The sequence below is a fragment of the Solanum stenotomum genome, chromosome 11, assembly GCF_019186545.1.
Source record: "Solanum stenotomum isolate F172 chromosome 11, ASM1918654v1, whole genome shotgun sequence".
Classification (NCBI taxonomy): Eukaryota; Viridiplantae; Streptophyta; class Magnoliopsida; order Solanales; family Solanaceae; genus Solanum; species Solanum stenotomum.
This window is the reverse complement of record NC_064292.1, coordinates 13,945,161-13,968,581: the sequence shown is the minus strand read 5'-3', so window position 1 is coordinate 13,968,581 and position 23,421 is coordinate 13,945,161. Positions and strand designations below refer to the sequence as shown.

General features: G+C 34.4%; 1 protein-coding gene across 2 annotated transcripts; it reads right to left on the bottom strand.

Moving 5' to 3' along the window:
* Positions 1-8,084: 8,084 nt before the first annotated feature.
* Positions 8,085-12,236, bottom strand: LOC125844794 (SUN domain-containing protein 4). Of its 2 annotated transcripts, none has more exons than XM_049524129.1 (5): positions 11,928-12,236; positions 11,231-11,457; positions 9,347-10,611; positions 9,137-9,222; positions 8,085-8,326 (listed from the first exon to the last, which is right to left on the bottom strand). In XM_049524129.1, exons 2-5 carry the CDS (start codon positions 11,388-11,390, stop codon positions 8,098-8,100), a joined length of 1,740 nt encoding a protein of 579 aa, XP_049380086.1. In that variant the 5' UTR covers positions 11,391-11,457; positions 11,928-12,236; the 3' UTR covers positions 8,085-8,097. The 2 variants fall into 2 exon arrangements, with proteins under 2 accessions (XP_049380086.1, XP_049380085.1); XM_049524128.1 differs by having other exon boundaries at positions 11,960-12,236.
* Positions 12,237-23,421: the final 11,185 nt, after the last annotated feature.

The following is a 23,421-nucleotide window of genomic DNA, read 5'->3' as shown; positions in this document are numbered from 1 at the left end:
TTATGGGAATCTACTTCTGAGTTAGCAAGTATAATGAACATTTCATGGTTAATTGGGGGAGACTTCAATGTAATTAGCAATGAGAAAGAGAAGCTGGGCGCCAAAGTAGTAACGGAGGCAGAAGTAAGAGATTTCAACCACGCCATAAATGTGAGCAACATAGAGGATAAGGGGTTTCGAGGTAGCAAGTACACTTGGTGGAATAGGAGAACTGACGAGGAGTGTATATTTAAAAGGTTGGATAGGGTCTTAATAAATGACAAGATGCAGGATATTTTCCCTATTTTAGAGGTTGAACATTTAGTGAGAATTGGTTCTGACCATGCACCGCTATCAATAACCTGTGAAATAAGCAGGGAGGAGGTGAGAAAACCATTCATATTTTTAAATTTCTGGTTAGAGTAGGATTCGTTCATGGAGCTAATTCCGAATCAGTGGAAGGCAGATTTTGAAGGCGACCCCTTTATTATGTTTCATCATAAAATTAAAAGGGTCAAGAAAGCTTTAACTCAATGGAGCAAAGATACATTCAGTAATATTTTTCAAGAAATAGCTACACTCGAGGAAGTTATACGAGTACATGAAGTGGAATTTGAAGTTACCCCGACACCAGGGAATAGAGAAAGACTGCACAGAGCTCAGGCTGACTTAAAAAAATAACTAAATAGGGAGGAGAATTTCTGAAAACAAAAAGCACGGATGGAGTGGTTTAAAGATGGAGAAAGAAACACAAAGTTCTTTCATACCATAGTCAAAGGCAGAAGAAACAGACTACGGTTTAATAGGATTCAAAATGAAGAAGGTGAATGGTTGGAGCAACAAGAGGATGTTGCAGAAGCGACGGTGGAATTCTACATCAAACAGTTCACTAGGCAAGAAGAATCATGTCAAGACTTTGGTATGTTAGAGGAGCCGCCAATAGTAATTACAAGTACTATGAATGAGCAATTGGAAGCCATGCTATCAATAGTAGAAGTAAGGAAGGCAGTTATGGGGTTGAATAAAAATAGTGTTGGAGGACCAAATGGGATGACAGGGGCTTTCTACCAGAGCACCTGGGAAATAATTGGAGAGGATATATACAAAATGGTCAAGACCTTTGTATGTGGCGCAGAACTGCCTCAATATATCACACATACAAACCTGGTGCTCATCTCTAAAAAAGTAGCATTTAATAATTTCTCGGATCTGAGACCTATTTCACTGAGCAACTTTGTGAACAAGATATTTTTTAGAATAGTCCATGAAAGAATCAAAGGTGTTTTACCAATGATTATTTCTCCAAAGCAAGCGGAATTCGTTCAGGGAAGAAGTATTGCTGAGAATGTATTACTAGGGCAGGAAATTGTTTCAGAGATAGGGAAAAGAGGGAAAACACCTAATCTAGTTATTAAACTTGATGTGATGAAGGCGTATAATAGAGTGGAGTGGTTGTATCTAACCAAAGTACTAAGAAGGCTAGGTTTTGGGGATAGAATCATTGATATGGTGTATAGACTGATTAGCTATAATTGGCACTCAATTTTAGTGAATGGACAACCCAAAGGTTTCTTTCAATCATCCCGAGGACTTAACCAAGGAGACCCGTTATCGCCTACTCTATTCATATTGGTTGCAGAAGTGATGTCGAGATCCCTTAATTCTCTCATGCAGAAGAAGGAATTTAAGAGGTTTGGTATGCCTAGAGGGAGCCAAAAGTTAAATCATATGGCTTTCGTAGATGACATGATAATATTATGCAAAATAGAGGTGGGAACGATGAACATGATAGGCGAGACTCTAAGGAAGTATGAGGCGATTTTAGGACAGAAAGTGAATAAGGATAAAAGTGCAATATACATGCACCATTGAGTTTTAGGGGGTGACGCAGTGGTGGCAGAAGTGGCTACAGGAATTCTGAGAAAGGATTTCCCTTTTACATATTTAGGATGTCCTATATTTTACAAGAGGCAGCAAAAAGTGTATTACCAGCAATTGACTCAAAGGACAGCAACAAAGATACAGGGATGGAAGGGAAAATTGTTGTCATACGGGGGAAGGGCGATACTAATAAAACATGTATTACAAAGTACTCTGATCTATTGTTTATCAGTGATGAACCCCCCTACTAATGTAATGACAACTTCAAAGAATGGTGGATCAGTTCTGCTAGAGCAGCTGCATTGGAGGAAGAGGTCGACATTAGAGTAGCTGGAATAACTTATGCCTACCGGAGGATGGAGGAGGATTGGGGTTTCGAATGATCCAGGACATCTCTGCAGCACTTTTCTGCAAGCTGTGGTGGAATTTTCGAACAAAGAAGACACCTTGGAGTGACTATATGATGAATAAATATTGCAGGGAAGCACCCTAATATAGTAATGTGGAAGATAGGATGGGGAGGATCACAAATCTAGAAAAAAATTATGCAAGCTAGAGAGCAAGTTGATCATCAAATTTTGTGGCAGCCTAGGCGAGGTACCTGTATGGCATGACAACTGGATAGGTTTGGGAGATCTTTACACCATCACAGGGGAAGAATTCGAATGGGATGACAGATATGAACGATTAGAGGATCTTACCAAGGAAGGAGAATGGGACGAGGAAATAGTAAAGGAAATACTACCAGCAGAATTGGCTGAGCATATCTTGAGGAACATTAGACCTCCACGAGGGAGGACTGAGGAAGATAGGGCAAGATGGAAGCTGCATACACGGGGAAGTTTCTCAGTCAAGTCAGCATGGAATTATATTAGGCATAAAGGGGAGCCAAATCGAATATACAAATGGATCTGGACAAAAAGAGTACCATTCAAAATGTCATTTCTAATGTGGACACTATGGAAAATTAAGGTCCCGGTGGATGATAGGGTGAGGAGATGGAGCATTGAAGGTTCGTTGAGATGTTGGTGTTGTATTACACCGGATCAAGAGACACTAACACATGTGTTCCTAAGATCTGATTATGCTAACATGACTTGGTCCTATTTTTCTTCTTTTGCAGGTATCAACATAGCAGGACTATCTCTAAGAGAAGTCATTATGCAATGGTGGAGAGCAAAGTGCAGATCGGATAGTAAACCATATTATAGAGCTCTTCCAAGCTTTATAATATGGGAACTATGGAAAAGAAGAAATAGGATAAAATATGAAGGGAAAGGAATATCAATACCAAGAATTATTCACAATGTTTCTAGGAACATGTACATGTTGATAAAGTTAAGAAGGCCAAGCATGCAATGTTTAGGAAGATGGGAAAATATATTTCAAGAGCTGGAAGAGTACAGCACACGCGTGAATATTGAGCTGGTCAGATGGGAATGCCCTCCTAAAGAGTGGGTTAAATACAATACCGATAGGGATTCTAGAATAAACCCAGGGCTTAGCTCATATGCTTTTTGTCTAAGGGATGATAAAGGTGATATTATACATGCAGAGGGATCAAATATTGATAATGTGACAAGTACAGAGGTAGAAGCGAAGGCAATCCTAGAAGCAAGCAAACATTGCATGCATATGAATCACAACCAAGTCATCATACAAACAGACTCTATGCTACTGAACAAAGTCCTAATGGGAGAGTGGGCAGTACCTTGGAATATATATGATACAGTGGAAGAAATTAAGTCGTGTCTACTAGGAAAACAACACAAATTTCAGCACATAATGAGGAAAGGAAATCAGTTAGCGGATCATCTTACAAGCAGGTCTATAGAGAAGGGCAGATACATATTCACAGATTTTAAAAGCATGGATTCACATGGAAGAAGGATCCTAAACAATGACAAATTAAATATCCCATATATGCGAGTTTCACCTTGTAGGGGATAACGGGAAAGAGAAGAGTACTACAGAGTATTGTCCACATATAAACCACCATTTACAAAATGCCAAAATGCAACATGAATGTGAAATGCATCCTAGACTAGACTATATTAGCCATCTAAAATGGACTCGACAACAAGGAGTTGGGATCAGGTGGAAGCGAATACACCTGGAAGGAGCATCAATCAATGACATATGGAGGAGGAATCACTTCATTCTAGCATCACCAGGAAAAATGACGAAATCAAAAATCCAGGGTGGAAAAGCATAACAGAAGAGTATAGAGGACAAACCGATTAACCTCACTCCTTCCTTTGACCAAGATCCAGTAAGCAAGAGGAAAGTTCCATTAGAGAGCACATCTACATAAGAAGAGAAATCACAAGGAGGAAACACAGAACAAAGGACAAAGAAGGAGGATGTATACTTACTTTTGCGAGCTGAACAACAAACAATATTTGAGAATCAATTCAAAGACATTGATGACCAAAATCAAGAGGAGGCGAAGGAGATGAATATGCCACGGAGGAAGCATCTTCAGAAGGGTGGGGTTGGTGAGACTAGGGAAAGAGTTTTTCAGGAAACCCTACACTTAAGGAAAGTATAATAGTGCAGGAGATTAGGACTATGTCCGTAGTGGGATATTTCTCGTTATGTTTTGTTATCCATGTACTTTTTTTTTGGACTGGGCAATAGGCCTAAATGATTGTTGTATGTGTTGATTTGTTTCAATAAAAAGCCTATTGATTTAAAAAAAAAAATAGGTTGCCTTCAATGCAACGACTGATTTTAATGTTGCAGCACAACACAGGCTTCTTAGTTACTCAAATTTCACCAAGGGCCCAAGTTTCCACCACATTTATCTCATCTGTAGTTCTCAGGTATGCTTTCACTTGCTGGTTATTTACCTTGAGCCTCTTTCCATCATGATTTTCAAGATCAATCGAGCTATAGTCTAACAGTTGAACCACATCAAACGGTCCCAACCACTTTGATCTCATCTTGTCGGGAAGTAAGCGAAGTCTAGAGTTGAACAGAAGAACCATATCACTTGGTGCAAAGTCCCTATTGTATTTACGAGTTTTGATCATTTAACAAACTATACAAAAACAATATTTGGTAAAGGGACCTGGTCCTTTGAATTTTCATCATTAGAAGACAAGTCAATAGAGTGCAGTTGTAAAGTTGCATGACCTATTATGGTAGGTGGCCACAACAGTAGAGGTGAAGCAAGGACAACAGTCCTTGATCAATGGCATGCTACTAGGTTATTTTGTCTCTCTTATACATTAGACGCATTGATAATAAACAACCTAGTTTTTGCAATCAAGTTCATTCGAAAAGGCAAAAGTCATTTTTAAAGAAGAACATTGTTTATATTCAAAAAGGGACATGATCAAGCATTGCAAAGTCTTTTATTTTGTTTTGGGTCTTGTGTATTGTGCTCTTGTATTATAAAATCTATTCCTATGTTATAATGGATCATAGATCCTTTCAGTTATTATGAGTTGAGTTTAAGTTAGTTGAGTGTGTGTTAGAAGTCTATGCTAGCTAGAGGTAGTAGATATAGTGGGAAATAGGGTTATTAGTTTGTATCTTGTAAGGTATATAGGATTAAGAGTTTAATATGTGTGAGTATCGAGTCTATATTCACGAATTGCTTGAAGTTATTTGAGTTTTGAGAAATCATGTGTGACATCTCGTGGTTCTTTCTTCCTTGAGCAAGGAGATTTCCAGGTGAACATCCTTATTCATTAATTTAAGCATTTATTGCTCTTTATATTACTAATACATATATGGGACCTGGTCTCCTAGTTGGTGGACTCGTATAAGCCATCAATTGGTGTCGGAGCCTAACTCTCTATACAGTTAAAACCCAGAGAGGATCCTACTCAAATGTCTGCTCTACCGAACTTCAAAGGACAGTCAACCACCAAACATCCTTGATTCAATGGCCAATACTATGGTTGGTGGAAGACTAGTATGCATGACTTTATCATGGCGAAAGATAGCGAACTATGGGACATCATTTTGGATGGACCTCATGTTCCGATGAATGAAGTTAAGGAAGGAGAAATAACTAGGCTTACTCCTAAGACTCGAAGGTAGTACAAGGAATTTGATCGATAGAAGATTGAGAAGAACTATAGAGAAGATAAGTTACTTGTATGTGGAATTGGACTTGATGAATACAACAGAATCTCTACATGTGCGTCTGCTAAAGAGATTCGAAAGTGTTTGAAAATAGCTCACGAAGGAACTAGTCAAGTGAAGTAGTCCAAAGTGGATATGCTCACAACTCAGTATGAGAACTTCAATATGATGGAGGGTGAAACCACTAAAAAAATGCACACCAGGTTCACATCTATCACAAATGAGTTGTATTGTCTTGGTGAAATGATCCATCCAAGCAAACAAGTATGAAAGAATCTCATAATTCTTCCCAAGTCTTAGGAAAGCAAAGTTTATGTCATCACTGAAGCTAGAGATCTTAAAACGCTTACTATGGATGAGTTAGTTGGGAACTTAAAGACTTGTGAATTAACAACAAACAACAAGATCAATCCAAAAAGGACCTGATGAAGGATAAAACCTTGGATCTCAAAGCTTCTCAAAGAGAGTCTAGTGAAGAAGATGAAGACATATATTACTTGACTCGAAGGTTTCACAAGGTCGTGAGAAGAAATGGTGGGTTGCTGAGAAAAGGAAGTACAAGTAATCCCGCAAATAAAAGTGGCCTACGTCACAAGTGTTGGAAATCATGACATTTTATCATAGACTTTCCAGTGCACAAAATGGAGTATAAGGATTATGTTAAAATTGGAGGTGTCAAAGAGAAATGAAGGGACCGGGTCACAGAAAAATCTAAAATAAGAGATGCAATTGATTATGTTGTTAGAAAGTCTCTTGTTGCTTAGGGAGACGCATCAAGTGAATCCAATCTAGACCTTTTTCAAATAGTCTTTTGAATAACAATCTAGACCTTTTTCAAAATGAAAAATTGTCTTAACTGCTTAGATTTCTGAATTTGGAAAAAAGCTTACCTTAGGCATTGCTGAATACATAGATCTCAAGGAGAAATTGAAGAAAACTATAGATCTAAAGGAAAGGGTGAAGCTAGGAGGCTACAATTAGAACTTGAAGATAGCCTGAAAAAATCTGAATTGAACTTGGCTCTATCCCTATAAAGAAATGTTCAACTAGAGAGGGATCTAATTCGCGTTAAGAAAAAGCTAAACAAATCTCTTAAATGGACCACTTCTTCTAAAATGCTAGAAAACTTGACCTGTCAAGACTATAACAATGAAAAGGGTCTAGGATGTTGAAAATTGAATCCTTATACAATTCTCATAGTAAATATGTCTATATATCTAATAAGTTAATAACATGCTATGCATTCATTGTGGGAGAAATGGACATCTTAAGAAAGATTGTGAAGCATGAAAAAGGACTGAGAAGAATTTTTCAAATTATGTTGAACAAAAGGGGAGTATTAGAAGGGCACCTGGTACTGGTTCCAAAGTGAAGAAAGTTAAATTGCCAGGACTTAGAAAACACTGATAACTCAGACTTAAATAGGTTCTCCACACTAATAAGTAATTACTCTATGCAGGTGAGAGAAGGAGAAAGTATTCATTTCTGGTTCATGGATAGTGGATGCTCTAAGAATATGATCGAAAAGACTAAAAACTTCCTCTCACTCGAGTCACTTCAAAGTAAATGGAAAGAAGGGGTATATTTTTGGTGTCAGAAAGACTATGAGATCTCTTGAACATTAGATTGAAGATGTGTACTATGTGAGTGGATTAAAGTATAGTCTACTTAGTGTGTCCCAAATCTATGACAAAGGAAATAAGTCAAATTTCTTTCAGATCGAGGCATTATCAAACCTGGTGTCTTAGAATGTGAGAAGTGTCATAGAATGTGATTCTCACGGCAAGAATGTAAGAATGTATATGCAGCTGACCCGGACACTGCTCTTGGAGATGATCTTACTTGTCTTGTAGAATTTGGGACAAGTTTTAAAATGTTAAAAATAGTCCTAGTGTTCATATTTTGAACCAAAAAGAAGTTTGAAGCTATTTTTGAGTTTTAAAGATTTGAGTTTCAAAATCACCCAAAAATAAATATATTCTATAAGCAAACAAGATATTTGAAGAAAAAAAATTCCAAATTTTATGTCCAAATGGGAGCATAATACTCCCTCCAGTTTTTGAGAACTGAACTATAAAGTTTAGTTCCACATTCAACAAGGTAAAACAAGTAAATGCAGTCGTTGCTATATTACATAAATTACAAGGAAAGGATTATAATTGTAATGGTAGAACTCAAGAGTAGAAAATACCAGGAGTAACTCTCTGAACAAAATTTCCTGGAATTTTCTGACCTATAATTACTCAAAACTGTATCTACTAGTAGCTTGAAAAGAGCCAATAATCCAAAAAATGAACATACAAGAAAAATAACAATTCCTTTGTTCTCCATGTGTACCTGATTCCTTTGAACCTTTTCGACCTCCTTCCTGCATAATGAATGCAAATTTTAGAACACAATGCAGAAAAATAAGATCCCAACAACTATCAAGCAAAAGTACAAATATTTTTTCTTTATTAGGAATCGTTACTATGGAAAATTGGCTAACTGTTCAATATATTCACTTCTAGCCATCTAAATTTTGGTGTTATACAAGAAATGCAGGGAACCAATACAGTTTCATTCAATTAAAAAAAAGAGGAGTAACACAAGCAAATTCACATTAGTAATGCTTTGTCGAGATAGTAATGTTGTATATGGATTAGTTCATTTCAATTCCTCTAGTTCATGCACACAAAGTAAGACTTCTGAGTTCAAATTCATCTAGTTCAATTGAATGTTAGTTTTGTAATACAACATTTGAGCAGTTCTTCGGTGAGATAAATATTGTGGCATGAAAAAATTCCTTTCAAAAATACAGTTATAGTGGACATAAAATAGTTTCTGCATTAATGTTCATTTGTGCCTAACTGGTTCCTAAACAAAAATGAAATCCCACAATCTATTGCTTCCCAATTTAAGAGGCATAATTCCTGCATCATGTCAATAAATTTTACCTACTATCCTACTCGAACAAACTAATACAATTCCAGAAAGATAACACACGGCGTCGTCCTATCTTAAAATTGAGAAATAATAGAGTCAGGTCAAATTTTGTTGCGCAGAAGCCCCAGGGAAAACAAAAAGGATAAATTTTGTTGCATTTGAACCAGATATTTCATTCATATTTTGAACGGAACACCAGATTCTTCATGCCTAAGTGAGACTTGTTGATTCTATTATTAGGAGAACAATATACCTGAGAATAGCATTTCCCCTGATAATTTCTTCCAGCTGTGTGGAAACAAGGGATTTCCATGATACTAGGTCGACAACTTCTTTACCCTGGAAAAAAGCATTGTGATAGAATATTTTAGTCAATATAAACTTTACAATATTCTTATGCCACATACAAGATCTGAAATAAAAAAAAAGGGGAGCAAAGATAAAGCGGAAGAAATCCACATACTAAGGCATCCTTGCTGTGAGATAAACCCCTTATGTCGGACCTAATATTTTGAAGAAGAACATCTTTTTCTCCCATTTCAGAATCGAAGTCTTTGAAAATCTTTCCATATCTAGAATTTAACTCTTCCAGGTATCGTTCCAAAACTGACAAATTGATATCCAGAGATCGCACTTTTTTCATCAGTATCTTCAGACTGTCCCCCGGCATCCTATTTACCTGTTGACGATGAATTTCTTCCACTGGGTCAGGCACATCAGTTGTCATTACTCCCCATTTAACATCAGCTGGAAGATCCTTTTCCATTTCATCATTGGCATTTTGAAAAGTTTCACCATGATTAGAAACATGTTGAGTGGGCACAGATTTATCCTCATTACTAGTTTGTTCAGGTACAAACAACTTATCTTGATCAGAGATAAGATCGTCAAGCATAATTTCAACAGCATCAACTCCGTACACCTCCAAAATGCTCAGGGTACAATAGAACTCTGAACCATAATGGCCCAGAAGATTCAGTTTAAGATATCTTACCCATTTTGGCTCTGGAAGAAGAAACCTCTGAGCATGCCTTACATTTACAGCGGTAAAATTTCCAAGTTTGATCCATGTGTCTGTAGGATAAATGGGACTTCCAAGGAGCTCAAAATCTTTTAGGTTAGATGAGTGATGTTCAAAATTTGCAACCTCCACTGTATCCACAAGGGTTTCTTCTGACAGTTCGATGACAACAAACTTCTCTTCAGCTGAACAAGGATTACGAAGGTACTTGTCCTTATCTCTGCCCAAGATGTTGGAAGCACCTTTTGCTTCCTTGTTGTAAGCCAGGACTTTGGCTCCTTTTGAAGCAGAAGCATAATTATACTCTGATCCTCCAGGCTCTAACCTATGTATAATTCCTTCAGCATGGCCAATTTTGTTATGATTTTTGGCGTTAAATGCTTTGTTTTTGAATTCATCAAGACCTGGAGGCACAGCACGAGCAAATCTGTCAGATTTTGAAGCATCCTTTTCTGAAAGTGGATTTCCTTCACTAGCTTGTTCTTGAATTGCAGGACCAGCGTTGCTGTTTTGCAAAACATCCACTGATTCTCTATTTGTAACTTGACTTTTCCCTGCCTGTGTACACGAAATCTTGGCTGAATCTTCGAATTGGATTTCCTGTGATGAACTGTCGGTTCTGGGCAAAGCAGAACAAGTGTCTCTACTATATTGAGGTTTATTTTCTGTATATAATCTTACAGCAACAGGAAAATCTCCAGAGCCCTCTACATTAAACAAACATGACATGTTAAATGCAAGGATAAAAGCTATTACTTCTGAATAACAGTAATGATGTGATGGAAGACCAATTTCAACGTTTAAACTAACTAAACAAAAATGCTCAAGAAAAAGGAATTAGATCAAGGGCATATTGTACAATTTGTGTGAAGCTTAATCACCTCTAGCTTACCAAGTTTATGACACTAGATAGGAAGTTATGGAGGCCAAGGATGAGGGTAGAAGGCTAGTAGGTAAACGCGTGTCGTTTAGTTCCCTTATTTGTACTTATTATTGTTACTTTCCTATTATCTTATTCTTCGATTTTAGTATTACCTGTTGCTCTTCTTGTTTCGGCCATCGCATTATTTAGCTTATTCTCTACTTTAATCCCATTGGATACCTAATTTGATATGCTTTTATTTGAGCCGAGTATTTTTCGAAATCAGTCTCTCTACCTTCACAAGGTAGAACTGCGTACACTCCACCCTCCCAATATCCCACTTGTGGGATTACACTGGGTATGTGGTTGTTTTGTGCAACTTAATCACCCTTTTCACCTAAGTTGAACGTGAGGACTTCATATCATACATAGAACGCATAAAAATTCAGATTGATGGAACTAACCTTCATTAACATCACCATGACCAATCCACAAGTTCAACAGGAAAACAAGTGTCCATAGAACAGCAACGGCAGATAGAGAAACTTTATAAGCCCGTTCCCTCCCGTAAATTGCCTTCTCCAAAGCTCTTCTTTGCAGAAGAGCCCTACGTGATCTTTGCATTGCACATCAAAATCTGATCTGCTATGACTCAAAGAGTAACAATCCTAAGAAGATCTGGTCAAATAGCCTACACCAGGTAAAAAAAAAAAAAAAGACTTTTACACTTCAATCATCCCTTAAACCAATTCAGCTATAACATATAATTATAATGGTTCTCACGGATAAGGTGCCAAAATATTTGACTCAATTCTCAAAACCTGGACAAAGAATAACATTGCAAATCATGAATTGGTAATAACCCTAGCATATAGAGTGCATCACAAGTGAAAAATAAAGCAAACACCTGACTCAAACAGTAAATCCAATAAAGCATTTGATTGGCCTTTACTCCTCATCATCTACCTTCAGCTATACAACTAACAGCAAAGAATAGGAAATTTACGCCAATTGCGTAAGTATGCATACAATAATAACAAGAACAGAGAAGTACCACTCACATCATATTCCATAAAACACCAAAAAGGTACTAAAAAGATGCGATACTTGAAGAAGAAAATCAATCGTGATTAGATCATCAAAGAAAATTAAAGCAATCACCATAAAGGTCCGTGCAAAGAAAGCAAGATCACCTGATGTTCAAAATCCCCAAAATCGCTAAATTCCAATTATATAAAAAAGAAAAAAAAGGCAAGCGATCTTTCTTCTGTTTTTGTCTTTGCCGTTTCAACTCGTTGTTTTTATTTTGAACCTCAACACAATTCCAATCTAACGGCTTTTTCTTACACATCTACTATTCCTTTTTTTTGAATAAGTCTCATTGATTCTTCAAAGACTTAGAATTTGTACAAAAGAAAAGATGGCTTTCTCTTATACTATATATCAACAACTATAACCCACTTCACCATCACCAAAAAATAATAATTTTCTGGATTTCTTATAACAAAACCCCAAAATTATTCTAGTGAAAGTGAAAAATAAAAAGGGAGTTTTTTAGGGTCACATGTAATGTGGATGGGTGGAGATGACAGACCAATAATTGAAAGTTAAAACGGAGGATGACGTGTAAATGCCAGCTGGACCAGTTGTAAAAAGTTAGATCTGATGAGCTGGAATTAGCCAGGAAAAGCGTAATTGGCACAGAAATCGAGGTTGGTTTCCATTCAGAGTACAATACGTGGACGGCGTTTGTGTTGTCGCCTCTCCCACTGCTCACTTTACGTAAATTAACAGATTCATGGGTTAAAACCAAAAAGAGGAAAGAGTTCCAAAACTTGTAAATTGAAATACGGAAAAGGCATAGATTCTTTTCTGAACGAGTAATTCTGTTCATTTTTAATTATCATAATTTATTTTTAAAATTAAACGATAATAATTTTGATTAATATTTTATGATATATTTTTTCATCAAATTGATATGTAAAAATTTATAGTACATTTTGTATATTTTTTAAATATTTAAATTTTTTATTTAAAATATCAAATTAATGTAATCTGATTTAACTTTAAAAATTAGTCAAATTATTTTTCAAAAAATGCAACATGACAATTAAAAGTGGACAAAGAGAGTAGTTCTGTAAAGTTGAATACACATTTAGGGATCGTTTCGCAGAGTGTATAGAAATACTATTCAATACACTGCATTAGTAATGTTTACATTAGTTATGCTTACATTGATTAAGTACAGATTATTTCTTATGCATTATTAGGTTTGATGTAATAAAAATAGTGTGTATTGTACAAAAATAATTACTTACGAAATTATTATTCATAATTATGGTAGAAAAGATGCAAGTGTTTTGAGGGATAATTTGATCTTTAACCAAGCTAGTGCATGTATTAAATCCGTTGCATTACTAATACCTAGAAATTCATGATATTAGTAATACACTCCTTAATACACAATAGAGTATATAACTAATGCAAACATTCGTTACATATAGCATGAAAAAGTATACCAAATAAGGTACAATTAATATAAAAAGCTAATGCACGCATTAGTACGCACTATTTTTGCCAATGCACTCTACCAAACGACCCCTTAAATTATTGTGGCAATCTATTATATATTTGTACTATTTAAAAGTAAATTTATTTACATCTTAAAATTGAAATGGCAAAAAATAAATTAAAAATAAAAAACAAGTGTGTCAAATAAAAATTAAAGTAAAAACTAATTAGAATCCTCCCTCCTCCCTCGATGTAATAAGAAGAGTGGGTGAAATTTAGTAATGAAGAAGGTATAATTATTAAATGATTTTAATAATTAATTAGAAGAAAAAAATCTTATGTAGTGCAAGTGTAAAACACCACATACTATTAGAGTGGTGTTATATGTCTTAAGGTGGAATTAAATTCACTTTTAAGTAGTAATGATGTAATAGATCATCATGATACTTCAAACGTGTATTTGACTTTTCGAGGCAAATTCAAAATAATATTTACACATTGTCCCATTAAAAAAAGTCATACAAATTTTCTACGGCTATATATCAATTTATCTTAAAGATAAAAAAAATTTTAAAAAAACTAAGTTGAATTGTTACTAAAACTACAAAAAATATTTTATTAGATTGTCTAAAAAGAAAATAAGGTCATAAAATTGAAATAAAAAGAAAGTTATATTAATTACTTGTTCCACCTTATTTTATTCAAAGATCGATATTTGACTAGACATCAAAATTAAGTAATAAAAAAGTTAACGCTAAATATATTTAGAATATCAAGATTACAATTTTAAATAAATAGTGATAAAATTCTATACATATTTTATCACTATAAATCCAAATCTAACATCAAGACATCAATAAGACATTACCCATAATATAAACCTTCTAAGCTAAAACATGTTCTTAATGTAGAATAAGAGAAGACAAAATGATATTAAAATCATATTATTAGATATAAAGTGTGTGTAATTCAAAGTAGGTGAAAGACATCTCACCCAACTCAGCAAGTGACTAAATCATGAAACAAGAATATGAATATAACTAAAAAAATGAGTAGTAATTCATCAAAATAAATTAGACTAAAATAAAAAGATAGGAGCTCAAGTTGCTTACACAATCTCACTTTAATTTCATAAGTTTGACAGTTGACTGGAGTCATAAGTCAATAGTTGGACCATTCCTATTGTATATATGTACATATATAGGATTCATAACTCTAACAGACCCAGCAAAAATATTGTCTCGTTCTTCTGAAAGCTTAGTGAATGATAAGACATACTAAATAATATAATAATCATATCTCTGAATTGGCTACAAGTATCAAATAATGATAAAACTTCTCTAATAGATCTTTACATTTAATTACTCAAATTTTCACCTTCTACTATAATATATCTTAATTGCTAAGAGCTCTCACCTCTTCAATTTATCCTCTTAATAATATTCATAATTTCCTTTCTTTTAATCTTCACAACCCACAGAATTTAAATTATAAGTTTATGACATCTTATGATATTTTCAGTTTATTTATATATGTTCATATTTTGTATCAAGAAAAATCTCATTCAAGGACCAACTATGCTCTTATTACTAATGCATATAACATGTTTTTAAGCAAATTCAATCGTAATAAGACTTAATGACTTACTTACACAAAAATGACAAATTTTTACTTCACTTAAAATGCTCAGTTTGCTCCAAACGTTCTACAATCTCTCTCTTTCTCTTTATATAAATATATATAAGGTGATGTGATACCTCTCTATAGGTCTTTACATTGAATTACTCAAATTTTCACCTTCCACTATAATATATCTTAACTACTAAGAGCTCTCACCTCTTCAATTTATCCTCTTAATAATATTCATAATTTCTTTTCTTTTTTTTTAATCTTCATAACCCACAAAATTTAAATTATAAATTTATGACACCTTATGATATTTCCAGTTTATTTATATATGTTCATATTTTGCATCAAGAAAAATCTCATTCAAGGATATTTTTTCACTTCTTCATTACCATAGTATACATAAGGGTGATGAAAAAAAATATTAATTACCACTTCATATAATTCCTTTTATGATTAAGAACCATGGTTGGCAAAGACGTAAAAAATCTAAGCACAAAAATATGTTTTTTTTAATTTTTCAAATTATATTCTTTTCATTTTAATTTTTGTGGTACTATTCATTTTTTTAGAGTCAATTTGATTAATATTTAAAACTAAATTGAATAAATTACCATAGTGCCTAACAATTTTGTATAAGTATATTCTTCATTTGTGTTTGTAGGAATTGAGAAGAAAGTTGAGGAAGATAGAATAGTAGAGAAAATTATGACTTGAAGAAGAAGAAGATGTAGAGTCTTATAATAAAATTATTATTATTGTAATTTTATCTCTTCAATTTTTTCTTCCACTACTCTATTTTTTATTTATGTACTCTTGTTGAAAACTTAAAATATATTTTTAATTTTTTTTAATTATACCTCCTTACTTTCTCTTTTTTTTTTCTTAAAATTATATTTTATTATCGACTTTGATTATATATGTCTATTTCCATAATAGAGCAATAATGCTATAATTGAAAGTAAGATTTAAGAGATTATTGTTTTTAGAGAAAATGGTCTAAAATCTTCCAACCTATATCCTAAATCCCAACTTCATGGGTGTCCTATTACCCACCTGAGCTTTATATTTCACTATTTTCTACACACCTAAGTGTTGACTTTTCATAGGAGGTGTTCTCACCTCCTCTAGGCGCGTCAGAAGGTGCATTTTGACGAAAATTTCCTCTTTCTCCAACGATCATCTTCCCCACCCTTAAATAAACCATTGTTTCTTCTTCCCCACCATTAACCCTTGTTCCTTTTATAAAAAAAAACTCACGGTTTTCTCTCAAAAATAACTAGGGTTTAGTTGTTTATGTTCATTTCTACTTCAAATATTGAATTTAGGGTTTGTAATCTGCTCTAATTTCTTATTTAGGTCTCTAATTTGAATTTTAAATTTTTTCGAAATTCATCAAAAATGGCAAATATAAACTTGAATAAGCTTTGTATTGATGAATTTGATCCAATGTTCAACGTTGTACTGAGATGCAAACATGGAATTTTGCTGAATTTGCAAAATTCTTGGTCGAAATTAAATTTGGGAAGAAGATATTGGTCTTGCCCATGCTATGGTGTATGTGTTTTTCCTTGTATTCTTGCTACACTTTATATTGAGCAATGCTAATGTACTATTTTTGGATCATTTTCAGTCTAAAAATTGCAATTTTTTTCGATGGAGGGACAAAGAAGTGGATCCAAGATCAAGTTTTATCCTTCCAAGATTGGTGAACAAAATCAATGAGTTGGAGCAAGAATTATGTATTAGACAGGTTTATATTGACAACTTGAGGAACTCTAATTTGTTACTGGAGAGGAGACTCAATAGAAGGTGGAAATGGTGTAGGTTCAATAGGATGATCTTTTGTGTATTTTGATTTGTGTTGTTGCTATGTTCATCAACAACCAATCTATTCAAGGGTAGTATTTGATTTGGATTTCTCTTTGATTTGTATTGTTGTTATGTTTAGTTAGAATTGTCAATGTATGTGAAACATTTTGTATCTATGATGTCAATTGAATCTTGTATTAAAATGCAACACTTCATCAACAACCTAGTTATCCATTCACACTTCAACATAGACAACACAACACCATTTGTAAAACATATAACCAACACAACATTATTTCTATAGACATATGTAAACTCACCTGAATAGAAAATACAATTCTATAGACAACTCGAACCAACACAACACCATATGTAAACACACCTAAATAGCTAATACAATTTGATAGACAACAGAACATCACCATTCATTCATAAGGCCTCACATAAGGAAGAATTTACCAAAATAAAGTCATATTCATAAGGCCTCACATAAGGCAGAATTTACCAACAAACAAAATCCAAAATAGTAGGCCCTTAATTCAGCATGTCTCGACTAACTTAAAAGTGCTTAAATACATCAACATCACTACAATTTCCATGGCATCTTAGACTGTAAAGAAGTGTCATTTTGACTTGGATTATTTGAACTACTTCCCATTGTCTTCTTTCTTTGCTTCTCTCTAAGCTCATGAAGTTTGCTTGTTGAGATTGCTGCTTTACCATTCCATTTCAGCTTAGTTGTATTACTTGGTGTATAACCAATGTCACCAGTTACATCAGATGATCTTGTCATTTTTGCTTGTCCAGTAGAGTAGATCTTACTACTTGGCATGCCAGGCTATAGTAAAATTAGGATTATATCAACACCTTTTCTTTGAGGACATCCTATCTTGTTATGGCCTCTGACATGGCATATATTGCATGTCATTGCAAGTCCAATACTAGGAAGCTTCCCAGATTTCTTAGTTTCTCCAGCTTCTTTCCTTCTAGCCTTGGGTGGCTTACTAGGCATGTTTGTGATTTTTGGTGGCTCAATAGTGGGGTTTGTAGAAACTGGCCACATCTCCATGTTTGTGACTGGGTCAATAACATTGGCATAAGTCCTCAAGTAAGTTTCCTTACTGTAGCAGTTGTCTATATAGTCATAAAGAGAAGACTTCTTAAAGTATAATGCAGCCACCACATGTGCACATAGTATGCCCCTTAACTGCCACACCCTATAACTACAAGTTCTCCTAACAATATACATTTTGTGTTGACAAAGCCCTTCTTTCACTTCAAATCCAACAACTCCATTAAACTCAATGGTACAGTCCATAGACCTACTAATGTTCTCCTATAAAACCAGAGCCATTGGAGAGAAATTACACTTCCAAGTACTTGAGAACTCCCTTAAATTGGCTATTCTTGTCATCATCTTCACTCTTATTTGTAACACTTCGAAAATCATGCCTAGAAAAAAATTGCAGAATTTACCTGAAGCAGTGAACCATGGCAGGGTTCACCAACTGTGATAGAGTCCACGGTCCATAGACTTGCCCGTGGTCCAGACTTGGACTTCACCAGGCCCAGGCGTCAGACCACGAGACCCTTCACGGGTCGTGGTCATGATGACGGGCCGTGGTGGCGTCTGTAGTGTCAGACCAGTAACCCCCCCCCCCAGCTTGGCCCTAGAACCCCCCAGGTATAAGTGAAGACCACAAACACTTTTATAGTCTATGGTCCTTCACAAGGTCCGTGGGAGCTTCTGTGGAATTTAAACAGTAGACTCCCAACATGAAGCCTCTAGACCTCAGCCCAAGTGAGGACCACGGGGACCTTTACAGTCTATGATCCTCCACACGGGCCGTGTAGTGGCCGTAGTCCAGACCCCCTAAATTTTCAGAACCAAGTCCAGATCACGACCGACTTCACGGTCCATGGTCTCTTTCACGGTCCGAGAAGATGGTCGTGGTCAGCCCATTTACAACATTAAGTCAGGGATATTTCAGTCTTTTCCTATTTCATTGGACCTCTAAACTATGTCATTTTAACCCTAAACTATGTGGTTTTGATTAGTTTTAGCCTAGAAACATAAATAGAACTTACCTAAGTCAGATCTTGCATGAAAACTCAGAAATTTAGAAGCTTAAGAAAAGAAAGAGGCGACTAACCCTAGTTCAAGAACGCAGCAAGTTTCTTCAGTTCTAGCCCAGAAATCAGAGGATTTCTCCGTGAAATTCGTCACCAGGTATGTGGGATTTCACTAGTGAGTTTCTTTCACCCATTAGGTCCCTAGTTTTCAGTCAGTTTCTTGATTCACTTATTATGACTAGACCTAGGGTTTCTTGAATGTTAGAATTGTTGGATTCTTAGCCGTTAGAATGATCCAAATCAGATTAGTACGTTAATATTCAGTTTATTGCATAAATTCCAGAACCCTAGCTATGTATTACTTTAGTCTTTGAATTACACATGCTAGGTCAGATATTTCAGTTATTCAGTTATACATGCCTCGGTTATTAATGTATCAACATCAGTTTAATTGTTGTATTCTCAATTTGCATGTTCAGTTTGAGCTATCCAGTATCTTACAGAAATTTAGTCATAATGTGTTAATCACTCAATCCATTGGGAGTAGCATAATACCGAATTGGACTAGGGTTCAGCGTACCCAAATAGTCCTAGAACTACGAGCCACGTAGGTTGTAAGTCCCCTATGTGGGCATCATTTTAGTGATCACGCCAGCATGCCTATATACCTCTTGCATGGTATATTGGGTCCTCTCGATGGGGCGTATACATCGAACTCCACATTTAGCTCATATGGTTTTATTATCGGTTATTAGTAGCTCCCACAGTTTAGCTAGATTCTATTGCATTGACCATTTACCAGTATATTCAGTATTTTAGTCTCAACATGCTATAAATTGATCATTGCATTTAGTTAGCTCAGTATTCAGTATCTATGTCATGTTCAGATTATGCTCTTACTTTATTGCTTGTTCAGTTATATGTTTATTTCAGCTTTACTTTATCCTACATGCTCAGTACCTTTCAAGTACTGACGCATACTCTACGCTACATCTTCTTGTGATGTAGGTTCAGATTCTCAGCATCCAGATCACACTTAGATCGGTTCTCAGTGGTGAGTTCTCATTCTTCGAGGGCAACGGTCATGTTATCTTTTCATTATTTCAGTCTATTAGTTTCAATTGTGCTAGACTTAGTTGGGCCATGTCCCAGCACTTCTAGTCAATTAGAGGCTATTTTCAGACATAGTTAGATTCAACTTAGTATTTGAGTTTGATATTTCTTTTGTATTAAACTCTCAGATTGGATATATTCAGTTTTAGTATATGGGTATTCCCCATCATTTTAGATTTACTTATGATTAGCTTCCGCATCAGTGATTATTATTCTTAGTATGCTCGTGTCATGCCATTAGGGTTAGCGTGGGGTAACTTGTGATCCTAAGTCCCATGTCCGCGTCTCGGGGGTAGCTAAGACTGGGCACTGGACCGGAATGAACCGGTACCGGATCGGAATGGGATGGGTTGACCGGTTTGTTGACTGGTACCGGGATGAACCGGACCGGAATTACCGATACGGATACACGGTTCCGTCCCGTCCCACTATATACCGGGATGGAACCGGAACGGACCGAAATGGAACGAGATGGGATAAACGGAACGACATTTCAAAAAATGATAAAAAAAAAAAAATTAGTTATTTTAATTTTTTGAAGTACAAAAATATTAATGTTTTTTTATTTTTCTAAGTTTAAATTAATAGTTTTGAAATTTATAATGTAGTTTTACTTAAGTTTATTTTAAAAATATTTTTTTTAATTTTTACTTATTAAGTTTGCAAGTTAAGTTTAATAAAGTTTTTTTTTAAAAAAATGTTTTTGAGCTTAGTTTTAAATATTTGAATCTTTTGAAGTATGCAAGTTAAGTTTAATAAAAAAAAAAATTGAAAATATTTTTGAGCTTAAGTTTTCAAGATTTGAATCTTTTGAAGTTTATAAGTTATTACTTATTAATATGTTATAAATTATAATTTAAATAACTTAAGTTTGTAATTTTAAAAAATTAAATAAAAATAAGGATAAAACAATGACACAAAGTCACAAATTAAAAAAATATCAATCCAATATTCCAATTTATTTAAATTTGTATTACAAATTACAATTACAACTATTAGTAGAGTGCATAGTTTACGCAGCCACCTTCTAGGAAGGGTTCTGTTTCAACTAAGCCTCAAATGTAATACTAATTGTTGTATAGTCCCGTAAATCCTTTCTCTAACTCAGCTATAGATTGACCGTAATCAACTACTGGTCTTGGTAAAGCTAGTTGACGATCTTGAAGTTCCATGCCATCGTCACTACCACATCCAATGGCTGAATCTATGAAAAGTTCAAATTGACTATCCAACTTTGGAAGTCCTTGATTTCTCCGCTCAGCATTTATCCAATCTCTAAACAACATCGATATCTCCAAACTGTCTTATGCTAATGAATATCTGTGGTCTCCAATTTGAAATCTTGCCGCGCTGAAAGCTGCCTCCGAAGCAACTGATGATCCTTGAATTGCAAGCACGTCCTTCACCATCCTATTAAGTTTTGGAAATTGAGTTCCACAAGCCCTCCACCAGTTCAATAATTGTGGTATACCTTCATCGTTTGTAATATTATCTGAACCCTGTTCAAGATATTTAACAAATTCACATTTATTAGAAGAGTCAAGACCAAGTTTATGTTTCACTCTACCATGGGCACCTACTTGAGGCATAGATGTTTGAGGATTTTCAACATTATCTAAGGAACAATATTTATCATACATTTCTTTAGCAAGTAATTTTATACTATTTTGACATGTTACCAAATCAAGTGTTTCTTCTGGTTTAATATCTAAATTTTGATAAATGCATTCAACTAAAGCTTTTGCACCATATTCTTTATATTCGAGGTTGAAAAGAATTGCAGTTAAATAAATTTGAGGGATAGGAAAAAATATTTCTTAAATTTTGTAATCATAACTTTAATAGCAATGGTAAATAATTCATGTCTTTTATATTCAGCAAAGATATATGAAATCTCACATATATGTATTAAAATTTCAGAAATGGTAGGATAATACATTCCAGAAAAAATTTTAGTAGCATCATAAAACGATTTCAAAAATATTCTAAGTTCATTTACTTCATCCCAATCACTATCGTTAAGTTTAAATTCAGGATAAGCATTATGACTATTAAATTGCATAGTAATAGGCTCTTTATACGTATAAGCAACTTCAAGCATTTCATAAAAGGAATTCCATCTAGTTTTTACATGCTTCAGAACTTTTCTAAACGGAAGTTTACATGCATTACAAAGCTCTTTAAATTGATTAATTCTACTACTACTATTCATATGAAAAATATAAAAACAGGCATTATCAACTTTATCACAACTATTTTCAAATAATTTCACACCGTCACTAATAACCAAATTTAATATATGCGCAACACATCTAACATGAAAAACATATTTACTAATAGGACAAAGTCTAGGTTCTAGCATATTAATAGCATTTAAATTAGCAAAAGCATTATCTAAAGTAATACTAATGACTTTATCTCAAAGACCGAAAAAATCTAAAATTTCCAACACAGTAGTAGCAATATACATTCCAGTTTTTTTCTTTTGACAAATTTTATAACCAATAATTCTTTTTTGTAAATTCCAATTATAATCAGTCCAATGCGCAGTAACAGTTAAATAATCAAAACCATTAGGACTACGACCCATATCAGTGATAATAGCAACTCTACAATCCAGTATTTCAAAATTAGCACACAAATATTGACAATGTTTTTCTTGAAATTCAAAAATATCTCTTTTTACCATACTTCTTGATAAACCTTTAAAACTAGGATTATATGTATCACGAATATATGCAATAAAACTCGAATGTTCTCCAAAACTAAAAGGTAAACCCAAACAACAACCATTTTAGCAAAATTTTCACGATCACGATCCTTATTATAGGTTCGATGTGTAAGAGGACCACTTGGGTTCGAAGTATTTAATTCACCTTGAACCATATTTGACCCTCTAACCGATGTTTCAATGTTAGAATTTTCACAAACATCAAGAGAAGATATATATGCAAACCACTCTTTACTATGCTTATTAATCAAATGTTTTTTTAATCCCCCCGTTAAACCTCCACTCCCACCAGATGTATATTTAAAATGTTGTTTACAAATATTACATATACTAAAAGTTTTTTCTTCATTCAAATAACAAAATTTTCACACATGTGATTTTAAAACACGTTGTACCTTGGTCATACCTCTAGTTGGAACAATAGGGGGACGACTAGTTCCAACCGAAGGATTGTCCTCCTGAGGTGAAACTTCAGTACTATTGAGGTCGGGACTAGTCGGTGTATCATCTAAATCTTCTTCATCAATTTCTACTTCTTCATTTTCTTGATAATTACCATAATGTCTTTCATAAATCTCTTCGGGAATTATAGGAGTATCCGAATTAATTTCTATAGGACCGGGACGAGAAAAACTAGTTTCATTCACATGAGTAAATTCATCAGTATTCATTCTAACAAGAGGAAAATTAGATTTAGAAGAACTAGAACCCTTCTTACTTTTTGTAAGCATATTTTTTACTCCGTGTACAATACCTTTTTTACCTCCACTTTTTTTAGAAGACTCCATG

What these genes read in the sequence shown, in the direction of transcription:
- LOC125844794 (XM_049524129.1), bottom strand. Translation starts at nt 11,390, where the DNA reads ATGCAAAGATCACGTAGGGCTCTTCTGCAAAGAAGAGCTTTGGAGAAG. An exon ending in TCATGGTGATGTTAATGAAG is followed by an intron (nt 10,612 to 11,230) that starts GTTAGTTCCATC and finishes TGTTTAATGTAG; the next exon opens with AGGGCTCTGGAGATTTTCCT. An exon ending in CTCACAGCAAGGATGCCTTA is followed by an intron (nt 9,223 to 9,346) that starts GTATGTGGATTT and finishes GCTTTTTTCCAG; the next exon opens with GGTAAAGAAGTTGTCGACCT.